This window comes from Alnus glutinosa, chromosome 8, assembly GCF_958979055.1.
Source record: "Alnus glutinosa chromosome 8, dhAlnGlut1.1, whole genome shotgun sequence".
Classification (NCBI taxonomy): Eukaryota; Viridiplantae; Streptophyta; class Magnoliopsida; order Fagales; family Betulaceae; genus Alnus; species Alnus glutinosa.
The window spans coordinates 10,879,334-10,893,406 of record NC_084893.1 but is presented as its reverse complement, the minus strand read 5'-3'; the positions used below and the strand labels follow the sequence as shown (position 1 = coordinate 10,893,406).

Below are 14,073 nucleotides of genomic sequence, written 5' to 3'. Positions count from 1 at the left end.
TGTATTCCGTGTTTGACTTGCTATGTTTTGTATGATGAATGGTGGTAGTAAGAACAATATGCTCTATGTTTGCTTTTCATTTATGAACGTATGTGTGGTATGCGTTTCAGTAGTGTACACTTTCATTTGCTGTGCATCATTTGTGGTAGTTGCATAGGGAGTTTATGTGTGCAAAACTCCATTTCTTTTAAAATTTTTATTGGCAACCAAATGGAATGCCAAAGAGATTTTTCCAGTTACAATGATGCTTCAGTAATTTCAAACTTGAGCAAGGTATGTGCAACTTTATTTTTATTTTTATTTTTATTTTTATCAATTTTTTTCAGTATTAATTGTCACCTTGAGCTTGTCTAATGACTTATGATTAGGTGGGCAACATTGACAATGTGGTGAAGACTAATTCACTAGAGGGCATGACGAGATATGAGTTCATTAAAGGAAACATCACATCGGCTTGCAATTCAATTTATGACAATTTCTTGCCTAATAATTTTAGAATCTATAACACTTATGATGATAGTAACTGGTTGTGTAGCCATTTGTGTACAATGGAAGTGATGCTTTAAACTATTTCTTGATGGCATTTTTTGTTTATCTTAAAATTTGAATGGTGTTGTTTGTTGGAGGTAAAAAAGGGAAACATTATTGTATTGTATATGAATGTTAATCTTTTGTTTATGGTTGGTGTCATCCTGTTTAATCGTATTGTAGTTGGTTGATAATTGCCTTATGGAGCATTACATTATTTACTTTCACTTTCGATACTACACATTCATTCAACAGTTATAAGGTTTACCAGTTGTGTTACGTTACTAATTGAATAGTCTCATGGCAGTAAAAAGGGTGACTTTTGACCTGAATAGCATTTAAAAATAATAAAAAAAAAAATCTAAACCCTTTGAAACTATGAAAGCATCAGTCAACTAAACGATTCTAAGATAATCTGCAATAAGAAGTTTGTACTTTAAATAAATTCAACTTGGAATGTATAACTAATTTGCAATGGTACTGTTATACCATTTTAATCTTGTTCCCTGGATAATATTTCTTTTATTATCGGTTCTTGTGGACGTTATCCATTTGAACATATGGCGCACTTATTCAATGGTCTCAATGGTCACATCATCAAGCTGACGTGGCTTGCTCTGGTGTGGCATTTGGTTATTGGTTAGCGCAACATATTCCTTAACCTTGCTGGATTCTTGGATGAACGATCAACGCGTCATTTTCGACCGCGTATGATGCCAAGCATATTGGCCGAAAATGGCTAAAATATTTTTTAAAAAATGGCTTAAAAACGTTTAAATAAAGTCCAAAAAAAATAGGCCCATTATTTAAAAGAGGCTCAAAAATTTGATTCTTTAAAATTTGTTGTACCTGGTCTGGACAACTGGGTACCAATCAGTAGCTGCCAGTTATTATAAACCCGGTTAACTAGCTACCCAGTTATCGAAGTCGGTTGTTAATTTTGGCCAACCGACCACTCCGGTTATAGTTATCAATTTTAGCTAATAACTAGTAACTATAACCGAATCTTCACCCCTAATTACTAGAATGTACATGTCTAGAACACGAGATATCATTTGTACTTATATATATATATATATATATATATACTTACCTTGTACGTCCTGTTCCTTAGGAAAATCCTCCTGAATACAAATTTACACTATTGTTAATTTATTGGGTTCCTCAAAATCATAAAACCTTAATTTACAATTTCCTAAATCACTATATTTTCCTCAGTGCTTCTACGTCTCACTAGTGTAGTAAGTCCCATATGCCTCGAATAACAAACGTAAATATAGGACTTATAACTTCTAATAAGACTTGAAATCTATGACCTTTAACTACTAGGTACAACCCCATGTCTAAAAGGAACAAAAATTACGGAAATACCACTAACTCCTAAAATTAAATAAAAACTAAACTATAGCGCTATCTATCTAACAACCTTTTTTAAAAATTAACTCCTTGCTCACTCATTTACGTACACTGCTAATCAAAGAGGTTACCCATCCCGACCCATTGGCTTCATCTACTCCACAAAGGTCACCAAAAGATTAAAAAAAAATAAATAAATAAATAAAATTTATATATGCTTCTGCCATGGTATGACTGAAAGTTCACATCAGCAAGTTGGCCCTGGAGGCCCAAGGAACTTTAGAGAACAAATGGAACACTAAGTATAGAGGAATCACTACGCTGTTGGCAAATGCTCTATTCTCTCTCCTAAATTTCCTTCTCCGAAAAGCCTTCAAACCCTAAAATTATGGGAGGAGGGAAGCTCTGAGCTTCCCTCTCCCTCCTCCTCTCCCGTTTCTTCTTCCTTCTTTCTCTTTTACTAATGCTTCCTTGGAGGCTCCTATCCTGTTAGAGTTTTTTCTAACCCTATCCATGTATTTTTTGGAGGCATTTTATCTGCTTTTCTTCGCAACAACGTAGCTCTCATGGGTCTCCTCCCTCCTCCACTGTGTCTTCCGTCAAGTTTGGTTCAGATCTAGGGTCGAAGTTTTCAAACCTAGATCTATACTCTTCCAGATTCAACACGACACACGCCTCTCCATCGTGATTGCCGTCGTCTTTTGTTTCTGTTGACACCAACTGCAACCCCTCCAGACACCCACGCATCGGAGCGTGACTTGCACGCATAGGGAGTGATTCTCAACCACGGAGACGTGAAAACGATGCTCCTCCTCCTTGCCTCTGCTGTGGAAGGTTTGCGGTAGCCCACGACAATCTCTGCTGGAGAGAGGTCTTCCAGTGCTGGCGCGTGGTCTTTACGCACCGGCATCGGCGACTCCCAGCCCCAAGTCCTCCTCCCAACAAATGCTCTGTTGTTTTTGTTTTATCACTTTCGTATTTCTAGGCGTTTTATTTTATGTATCTTCTTTGTGTTCCATGTAATGTTATCCAATAGGTGTTTGGGTAGGGTTCTTCAAAACTCTATCCACACCTTTTACCGCCTTAAATGGCGGCATGAGATTCTTGGCATTTGTGCCTAAAATCAATAGGCCAGCGTTATTCATTTCATGCATTATCGCATGTTTCTTTATGTTTTCTAGTGCTTGTATTTGGGTTACCCAGCCCTAATTTGATACTTTTAGTTGTAATTTCTCTTCATTTACCTCTTTTTTATTTTTTATTTTTTATTTTTTATATATTTTAAAAAAAAGTATAGAGGAATCACATGCCCCAACTCAACAGCAAATTAAGTACCTAAGAGTAATTAAAAAAAAAAAAAAAAAAAAAAACCTTCAAGCCCTAAAGAATCTAAAGATTGAGTGAACAAATCGTTGAGAGACTAGGATTATCTTCAGCCTTGTTGGGGATGGAATGCACTCCTTATATATATATATCGGATAATTGTGCTTCAACACACCATACATATAAATGTTGATATATGCCAAAATTTATTATTATGACAAATATCAAAGATCAACAAAATAAGATGGAGATCCAACACAAGAAACATTTTACTCGGACGACACTGACTAAATGTCAACATACAAGTTGACAATGAAATCCGAGATTATTACGAACGTGCATTTTAATAAGAGGGCTGACTAGATCGACGTCAACTACGAACTACCGGCCGGCCAGGTTATAAAATGATCATGCAACGTACTTTAGCTTCAGCCTTGCAAGGCCTAAAATTTTTTTGTATCATTTCTGCCGTCAAGTAATTCATCGAGGAGAGTTTTTACACATCCTCCTCTCATCCCCCCTTATCACCCTTTTATAATAAAAAAATTAAATTTTATTAAAAAGTTGTCTCTGATGTGACATCATAGACAACTTTTTAATAAAAACCAATTTTTTTAAGGAAAAGGGGGTGACAAGGGGGGATGAGAGTCTCCTCTTTAGCATTTCCCTTCATTGAGTCTCCCACCTCACCTCGCCGAAAATGTATCCCATTCTCTTTCCCGTCTAACCCTTCTCCACTTTTGTTCACCTCCAGGTTGCTCAAACTCTCGAAGCTACACAATCTTGAGATATCATCCACTACATGCACCTTTAGCCTCTTCTTCTGGAGAAAAAGGTAACCCCAAGAACTCAGCCAGTCTCCTCAAATGGGCACTTGGGTGCTCTTTCATTTCCTCAAACTTCAAGAAAAGAACCCTTTCAGGCTTCTCTAAGCTTTCCTTCCAATACCCCAAAACATGATCCCAATAGGGTCCGTACACATTCACTCCCCTGCAGAACTTATCAAAACCCTCTTCAAGTGAAATGGTGTTTCCACTGGTTGATCCTAACCTGTTCATGAAGTGCCAAAGCGACACAAAACAGTCCTTTGGGTTCCTGCACAAGTACACAATCTTGCAAGCCGATTCCTTGGCAGATGTCGGTAGCGATGGATAGGGTAAATGAGTTGAGAAGAGCCTCGGAGACACAAAGGAGGTGAGGTCTGGAACCTGGTTTTCAACGAAAAGGTTCATCTCTAGGTAGGGCAGAAGAACATGAGGGTTGTTTGTGAGCAGAGGGTACGGTGGTGTTGTTGAAGATCCGGATAGCGCACCCGGTTCGCTAAGGCGAACAAGATGGCCTTCAGCCAAGTGGTGCCGGATTTCGGGTTGGTCACGAGGAGGATATCGGTGTCGTGAGCTCGGAAGTGTTTTTGGAGTGAGATAACTCCTTCCAAGACGCGAGGTGAGATCCAAAACCCCTGGTACTGACGGAGTTTTGTTAAAATCCAGCCTTTTTCTGTAGGCAGGGAGGATATGACGGCAATGCATTCTTGGGTCACTACTTTTTCTTGGATCTCTACATTTTCTGATGAGGCCATGTGAAGTATATATGAAGAGGAGGAGGCCGGCGGTTGACCGTTGAAGTGTAGCCTTCCCTTTTGGAGTGTCACCTTGTTTTGTGGTTTACATTACAATATATATTTTCATGTTTATATAGAGGGAAGTTCTCCAATATCATAACCTCGATCTCTTATGATATATATATATATATATATATATATCTGGAGCCATGGTATTAAAAATGATTTATATCAAGCAACCAAATAATGCTCAAAATTTTGCATATTTTATCATGCAAAATGAGCTGTCCGACTATGACAGCATACTCAACATCGTGTTTGATGAAATATTAAATTTCCATTATTATTTCGTGGGCACCGGCCATATGATTGCAAGGTTGTATTAATAATAGAAAATAGAAATAATATATATACATCTCCTACATATCTTATTTTCAAATCCATTATTAGATTTATAAAACCTACGTTTAGGCCCCATAAATTCAATGGAAGATTTGAAATTTTGTTATATGAAAATGTGTAAGAGATGTGTAAGAAATATATGTCTCATTTCGCTGATTTTATTCTCTCAAATTCCTAATTCTTTGTCAAAAATCTTAGAATATACTAAACAAATCAGACATACCACCTCTGAAATGTGATCCTATTCCGCATGTGTTGTATTATTTGTACATGCTTTTATTTGTACTCACTCTCATATTTGGTATGGAATCCATATTATTTGTACAAATAATATTATTTGTCATTACTCATATGGGGGGAGTGTTATTTTCAAATTACAACAGAAATCTTATTTGAACAATATATCTCTAAATAAATAAAGGCTCAAATTTGACTTGAACACATTTTCCATTCCAAACCAATCCATTAACAGTCCATTTCACATTTAAGAGATCTATCTATGAAAAATTAAGAGACCAAAGAGTGAGTGCAGTTCACCATATGGCAAATCAAACAAGAACATCACTATCAAGTAAAATGGTCAAAAATTAAAAAGCATCCAATCAAAAGAGGTTTGTTTGTTTTTCTTTCTCCCTGTAACTACTCTCCCAGAAAAAAGTTGCCAGAGATATTGACTATCCATCTTATTTGGCTTTTGTACAATGATTTTAGTCGATCGTGTGAAATATGTAAGGCAATATTTGTCAGTTTACAAGATGCAGCAGTTCCCTTCATCCCCCCTATGCAGAAAAGAAAAATTCAGAGTCATTAGACACAGCATTTTTTTTGAATGTTTTTAATTTAGAAGTGAGATTATGCATACCTCTTTGTGTCTTCTTCATAATTGCTCAATGTTTGCTCAAATTTAAGCCAAAGTGGACCTGTTTCCTGAAGATTCACATTCTTTGGCCCTGCAATATAAGCCTGAACAACAAACTGTGGAGTTCTTTCCCTGGTTATCATTCAATAAAAACATGAGATGGTCAGGAAATAATAATGCAGACAAAAATCTCACAAAACTAAATAAAACCTTTTGAGGTGAACAAGCCTACCTCCCTTCATATTCTGACAACCATACCAAATAGGCCGCGCCAAAGTACATGGACACAAATGGCTTGGTTAGATCATCAACGGAGTCAACTCTATAAGCCCTGTAGCCTAACTCCCTGTACACAAGGAGAAGGTCGAGAAAGTTTCAGCATTGGCATAAAACACAAGCGGATAATGGAAACTAGTTACTACAATTCTTTAAAGCATTTGAAACGAGTTTTTTTGTTTCGTGTGACAATCACAAGAGGTATTGTTTCTTCTTGACAGTCATTTGAAATGTGGGTATATTGGGTTCAAAATACACAATCAATTTCATTAATTGTTTAATATCAATTAGGTAAGGACTCCAACTTGCATGGAAGAACGTTTTCATTCCAAAGGCTAAGAAGGTTCAATTAGTTCATAGGGTGTCCCAACTCCTCATAAAGAGCCAAAGCAACTAAATTTTTATTAAGATTAACCAAAAGGTGAAAAGTACATTTGGATCTTAATTCTGTGTTCCTCTATATAACCTAGGAATTCAGTTTTGGTCGTATTAATCACGTACGTGTAAAGCCAGAAAGCTGTTGAATAGTCAATTCCCATTATTCCAGGTCGTGGTCCAACTCCATTGATGAAACGCAGGCTAACAACCTCTGCAAGGGCACAAAGAACTATCTGTACACAAAAAAGAATTCTCAGGAAAAACGAATTACAAAATATAAAAGTACATTATGAATAAGCGAACAGAAGACATAAAAATCAATGAAGATAAAAATGTCCAGGAAACTAAGAAAATCAAAATGCCAGATAGGTTAACAATCTTCTTGGGTTCCCATAACTCTAGTAAATCTCCAAATTTAAAATGAAGAAAGAAATATTAGGATTCATACTGCTTCCCAATTGGCATATATCTTTCAGTTTATATATATATATATATATATATATATATATATATATATATATATATATATAGCTTCTCCACATGTTTCCAAGCATAGATTCTCAGAAAAACCAATGACCTCAACTTAGCAACTGTTAGGTCAAACCTGAAGGGAAAGAATTACAGATCTAACAGATACTTTGTAACAGCATGCACCATGAAAAAAAATAAAATAAAAAAGCCTATAATTTAGAAGTTTTTATCCTCAACCTCCATGTTACAGCCAGTCAAGATAACGCTTCAAGATTTACTATTGTCAACAAAATCATTCAAAAATATTCCAGCAATACAGTATAATGTGATTAGAAATCACCACAGAATACAGGGCATAGGAAGTAGGGGTGTACAAGCGGAGTGGTTATTAATCGGAAATAACCGGTAATTGCCAACAACGGAACAACCGCTAACTAGGAAAACCGGAGATAACCGCAACCGGATAACCGGGTACCCGGTTGCGGTTACCGGTTATTACAATTTAAAAAACCAATAACTGGGTAACCGCAACCGGTTTTTATTATTATATTATAATTTTATATATATTACAAAAAAAAAAAAAAATGAAACTTCTCTTTAACCCTAATTAAGAAAATGGTGATTTTGGTTAAAAGGAAGCAGAGACATCCCCCTTGGCCTCTTCTTTTTCCTTTTTTTTCAAGTTTACAAATATTCCCTCTCTACGAAGCTTTCATTCCTAAGTCACCATATACATTTGAATTATTCGGACACTCAAGAAGGGAATTCCACTTTATTTGTAGGGAATCCATCACGCCCATTTCGCAAACATGGCTCAGCGGAATAACTTGAGTGAATGTTCAACTCGACCATGAAAGCAAGAATACAACATAAAACAAAATCACAGGTTAAATGATACAATATCCACCCAAACAACTCATCTCAACAAGTCAAATGTGCCAGTCCAGAAAAGCCTCCTACAATACCAAGTTCATCAACCAAAATCGCCATTTGATCATTAAATAAGTACCGGGAAAGCAGGCTTACGGTTACCCACTAACCCAGCTAACTTTAGCTATTTTGGTACACTAATTAGAGATATAAATCCAATTAATGATTTAAATAAAACATAGTGGACAGAAAATGATGTATCTGAATGCCAAATATTGGATTTTAAAAAAAAAAAAATTGAAAAATTCAACAATATATGAAAACCGGTTTAAAATAATTGGATAACCGGTGATTGGTAAAAACCGCAACCGGTCTGCGATTATTGAAATAGGAATAACTGGGGACCCTAGTTGCGGTTGCGGTTATGAGCAAATAACCGCAACCACAACCGGTTGTACACCCCTAAATTAGGAAGGGTAATGCTTAAGAGTAATGCTTAATTTATAAGAAATATTAAAAGCTTGAATAAACAGAAAAGCTGAAGTGCAAGCTCGAAAGAAAGTCAATAAAACAATTTCAGGGTAAGTACAGGATTTCATGAAATAATATGAATACAAATTATTAGGTAAAATTACATTTTAGCCCCCTGAACTACCACCACTTTTTCACTTGCACCACCAAACTTCAAGTGGTATTTTGGCACCTCAAACTACCACTCCATTACAAAAAGGTCACTCTATCAGGAAAAATCATTAAAATGGATGGAAAGTGGCACGTGACCATATTGGTTTCTTTCTTCCTAAAAAATCATTCACTAAAGTGGTCACGTGATACGATGATAAAGGCGATTAGGGATTTTGGAACTATCAATTAGGGTTTCTACGAGTAGCTGCCTGAAGTGATGCGTGTTGGAAGGCTATAGTGCATTGGGAAGGTAAAATTACACGCGTTGTGATCTTAAGGGTTCAGATAACCAATGGAGGCAGATGCAGGGGAAGTATATTATTTTTTAATAAGTAATTTTTTGTCCCCAAGAGAAAGGGAGATTCGAATTAATGACCTCCAATTTATGAGGCGTAGTCTCTAGCCAATTGAGCTACCCTTGTGGAAGTGTGTTTTGCCTATGGTTCACACCTGGGGTTAGTAGGTGGCGTTTATGGATTGGTCCAGCTCATTTTGGTAGTGACAGCTGAGCTTAATGGGTCAGCTTCATCCATGTCTCATGGGCCGGGCTCCATTTATCACAGGCTAGCTATTATTTCATTGGGTCAGTTGTAATAATCTGTTAGATAGCTGTTGGGCTAAGCCTAATTGTTGTTTTCTGTTAGAATTGATTTGTGTTTAAAATAGGAAGTGAACTGGTACATCTTTTGGAGAATTAATGCAAATTGCAATTGGAGGTTCTGACTACCTCGAATAGTCAGTTTAATCATTCTTGTTCAATTTTCTTTCCATTTCTCATATTTTCTTTCTTCCCAAATACAACCATTTCAGTGCAAATACTGTCATAAAAATACAAAACAAATACAAGTATGACATACAAAAACTAAAGAGATCTATTCGCAAGAAGCTGAAAATTTGAAACTATTTTGCATAAGACCCAACATGACAAGGACTTGAGATGTTCCAATCCCGCTAACACTAAAAATCCTTTAGAAATAAAACCAAAAAAAAAAGGTAATGAAAATTACTTGGACACACCAATCTACTGTCATTGTGTGCAGGCTTGCATATGTGCGTTTGATGCGTATAATGACATTAAAAATTTAAATTGCAATCTCGGGCTCTGCAATCTTGTTTTAGAAGACAATTTCAAGCTAAAATATATAGTCAAGATAACTTTGAAATTATGCTGGATACATGTTTGAATATGTTAATTACGTGTCAGAAAAAGCAATTCTTCCCTCAGAAGGGAGAGCAGAATAAGTGAATCGCTAAAAAGTATAATTTAGAGAAAAAAAATTATTAAGAGAGGCCGAAATATAGACAAATAATAGTACAAGCAACAACAATGAAGAGAATAAATTCAGATGACACCACATCATTCACAAGAGCCACGAATTTTTTTCTATTTGAAGTGGATACTTACAGGTTTAATTGCTTTTGTGCTGAAGTGTTTTGACGAAATGATTTCTGCAACTGCCTGCAAGAATATGTCAATATCGCTGAGTTGACGTGTCCATTCATATAAGCTTTGAAAGTATGATAACTACAGGTTGGTAAGATTTGAATGACGCCTTTATCATTATCTACTGTATTATCTTAATACTAACTAAAAACAAAATCAATATAACTTCCCACATTATAGCAATACATAATAACTATCTTAAAATTGAATAAACTTTATACATAATGTCACAATCATTTTCTATCCCATGCACATCATGAAAAGTAGTTATCTAAAAATGAAAATGTGTTGACTTCTAATTGAAATGTTAGTGCATAAAAACAGAATGTGGTAGGATAAAATATGAAATAAAGCACTAATATGCATTATCGACCTAGTACCTAACAAACTTAAGGAATGTTCATCCTAACGGATTCATACCTTCATTTCCACCCGGGAAAGATAGGGTCTCTTCTTGTCATCATGGGAAAAGCGCACTTCTCCCCGTCTCTCTCCAGATCTAGTCCACTCTTTAAGGACCTCAGGATGCTTCCACAATTCTTCCATGTCTTCTGGAGAAGCTCTGGAGTCCCAATATGTGTAAACACCACCTGCTTCCTCATTATAGACACAAAACAAAACCATTTATTATAGTAACAGAAATAAAATGAAGGGAAAAATGCTCCGGAGGTTCTTGAGGTATCACTTTTTTATCAAATTACTCCTTAAGATTCAAAATTTTATCACTTTACTCCCTAAGGTTAGAACCATTATCAAATAAATCCTTTTGTCCACCTTCTATTAAATTTCTAACGATACTGCCACATCATACTCAATCAGAAGATGACAGATACCCCCTTGAATAAAAAATATTTTGAAAAAATAAAATTATAAATATAAAAAAGGTTAAATTATAATTATTAAAAGGGAAAAAAAAAAAACATTTTGTTTAGGGGTGGTTTCGGCCACCCCCTCTGGCCAATCTGGGGTGGTCCAACCATCCCTATAATTTTTTTTTTCTTTTTCATATTTATATTTATAATTTCAAATTTTGTCTTTGTTTTTATATTTTTCTTTATTATTTTTACATTTTTTTTATTAGAAGAGATACGTATTGCCTTCTGATTGAGTATGAGGTGGCAGCACTGTTAGAAATTTAACAGAAGGTGGACGGAAGAATATGGAAGAATCTATTTGATAACGGTTATAACCTTAAAGAATAAATTGATAAAATTTAAATCGTACGGAGTGATTTGATAAAAAGTGATACCTCTTAAGCATTTTTCCCTAAAATGAATTAACAATAAAATTTCACAAATGTAATAGAGCAATTATGGCAAGACTATAACATTATTGACAAAATCTGCATGATTTGAAGTTGAACAAAATTAAAGGAGAAATGAAGAAGCATCATATATGAGATCACATTAAACAACTATAAAAGGTGTTGGTCCATCCAGATCAACTGCATTCATCACATTCTTAAAAATATACTTCTACAGAATTCTAATGCATATGAGCACAATTTGTATTGGAGGAATAATCTTTTGATACTTTATTTTAGAAGTAATCTTTTGATACTTTATTTTACCTTATTTGCAGCACATAATTGAGTAAAGAAGAAAAAGTATGCACACTGGACCAAGTCAGCTAGCAACGTACTATGCTTCTCAATTTGTTTAAAGAGAAATTTCCTTTTGATTATTATGTATTCTCAGTAAAATCAGCAAATTGCAAAGTTTATAAAATGACAATGGAAGTAGAAGAAAGCTAACTCAATGTACAAAAAAGCATGAAGAATTGTAGCTAAAGCGTAAACAGGGACAAGTAGAATAGAAATTCATTTAACACAAGTAAATACTTTATATACAACATATTTTATTCTTACACATCATGAATGATTAAATGGACATCTACAAAGATATTGTTATGTTATTACTAATAATATTATAAGCAATGGGAGCCAATAAGTTCTACCTCCAATGGCACCTCACCCCCAATAAGAATGAGGTACAAGGTGAAATTGTTGTTTCAAGACCCACTAGGTGTGTCAGTAACTTACAATAAAAATAAATAAATAAAGGGGAATGGAATTTTGCTTCACCTTTTGTCTAATGTGCTTATGACCGACATTTAGATTATAAGAATGAATTACTAAAATAGGGTCACATGTTAAGAATTTCAATGATAATAACAAGATCAAATAAGCCATTAGAACTGGAACTAGAAGGATACTGTGATGTTGTTTTACGTAAGTTTTGACAAATTGGCAGTGAATATCTGATATCACCCAAATGATGTACTCTTAACAACTTCAGATAATAGTATATAATCCTAATACAAAACATAAATTTCGTGTATGAAACCCCAAGTAACTGGAGATGGGACAACCTGGGGTTTGCATAGCAGGTGGAGGAGATGTAGCAGAAGCCAAAGCATCATTCGATGAAGGACCATTATCAAATAATTTTCTGCAAAGCAATGATACAGTGGCAATCAATTTCAGACAATTGCATAGTTTATGAAGTTATTCTTTTATAAGGCATCAGCCTTGCATCTCATAAGCAAAGGATCCCGCTTTCAAGTTACATATGTAACAATTACAACATAATTTTCAAATTAGTATTATTGGAGTGACTTATATTTGCATGATTTACTGCCAATATGAAACGAAATACTCTTGACTGAAACGAAAAAAAAGAATAACAATGGGATAAATAATAGCAAACAAATGTGACTATTCCAGGCTAGTGGACAAAGGTATGCTACATGTACATACACTCAAATTTATGTATGTATGTATGCATGGACGCATATATGTTTGTGCATTATGAAACTATGCATTCAGAGCCTCAGACCTACTGTTAGGAGTTCTAGTTTCAGTATTCTCAGCCAAATCTTTACACGACGAAAAAGAATCTCTTTTGGTGATGGTGGAAAATTAATCAAAGAGAAGTCTCTAAATAAAACGCATACAGGGCTTGAACAAAAATTGGGATTGTAAGATCAAACACAAGCAAAATGTTGGAAAGTTTTGACAAGATTTTTTCTTTTTAATTCATCCAAAATCAAAAGAGTGGCAACCCATGTTCGGGCTAGTTTCTCACCAGCCCTGCACAAGGGGGAAAATATCTATTCTAATAAAGAAATAGATAAAAATATTCACGACATATTCACTGCACCATGTGATATGCAAATTTGCATTTTTTCCATGTTAAGCAGAATTAATGAGTGTGTTTGGCAGCACTCTCATCTCCCTCTCTATCTTTTTTCACTTCTCCCAAAAAAGTCAAATCCAAAACATTACTTTTTTTCACTTTTTATATCACATCAATCATTGTTTATTACTATTCAAATAAAAAAACCCACTACAAAACAAAACTTTTTCACTTTCCTATAAAACAATTCCAAACCTTTTTATACATTATATCACATCAATTACTTTTTACTACTATTCAAACAAAAATTCCACAACACAACTATTTACCAAACACACCCAATGTTACAAATAAATAAATAAAAAGCATATGAAGAAGATAAAATGAAGCTTTTAACCACTTACTGAAAGAACGGAAAGAAAGGATGTATTCAAACATATCCAGCAATGATACCTCATTACTTGTTCAGAAAAAATAACACATCCTTAGGCAGTTGTGCACACAACATATTTTTCATTGCACCTCTTCAAAGTATTCTAAGTACTTTTTTTAAAGGACGGAGTTTTCCTCCAAACTAGGTTGGAGGAAGTTCCTCCAACCCAATCTATAAAAATGATGTGCCCTTTAAGCATGTGAAAATGACACGCTTTTTTAATGGTAGGACAAAGTTGGAAGAAATTTAATTAAAAAAAAAATGTGCATCTCACATTTTTAAAAGCCATGTGCATCTCACATTTTTAAAAGCCATGTGCATCTCACATACTATTAAAAAGGCATGTGCTCC

At 34.9% G+C, this 14,073-nt stretch overlaps 1 protein-coding gene and 1 pseudogene across 5 annotated transcripts in view; both read right to left on the bottom strand.

Annotated features, from left to right (window-relative positions):
* Positions 1-3,802: 3,802 nt before the first annotated feature.
* On the bottom strand, positions 3,803-4,851 carry LOC133876456 (cytosolic sulfotransferase 12-like; annotated as a pseudogene).
* An 860-nt stretch (positions 4,852-5,711) lies between these two features.
* Positions 5,712-14,073, bottom strand: part of LOC133874537 (uncharacterized) — a 33,543-nt gene continuing 25,181 nt past the window's right edge. For all 5 annotated transcript variants that reach the window (XM_062312383.1, XM_062312384.1, XM_062312387.1 and 2 more), the window contains 7 exons: positions 12,523-12,602; positions 10,573-10,742; positions 10,114-10,167; positions 6,807-6,916; positions 6,262-6,375; positions 6,033-6,161; positions 5,712-5,949 (listed from right to left, as the gene is read on the bottom strand). In XM_062312383.1, the coding sequence (XP_062168367.1) occupies positions 5,919-5,949; positions 6,033-6,161; positions 6,262-6,375; positions 6,807-6,916; positions 10,114-10,167; positions 10,573-10,742; positions 12,523-12,602 (688 nt within the window). In that variant the 3' untranslated portion in view covers positions 5,712-5,918. The remainder of the gene's footprint in view (positions 5,950-6,032; positions 6,162-6,261; positions 6,376-6,806; positions 6,917-10,113; positions 10,168-10,572; positions 10,743-12,522; positions 12,603-14,073) is intronic.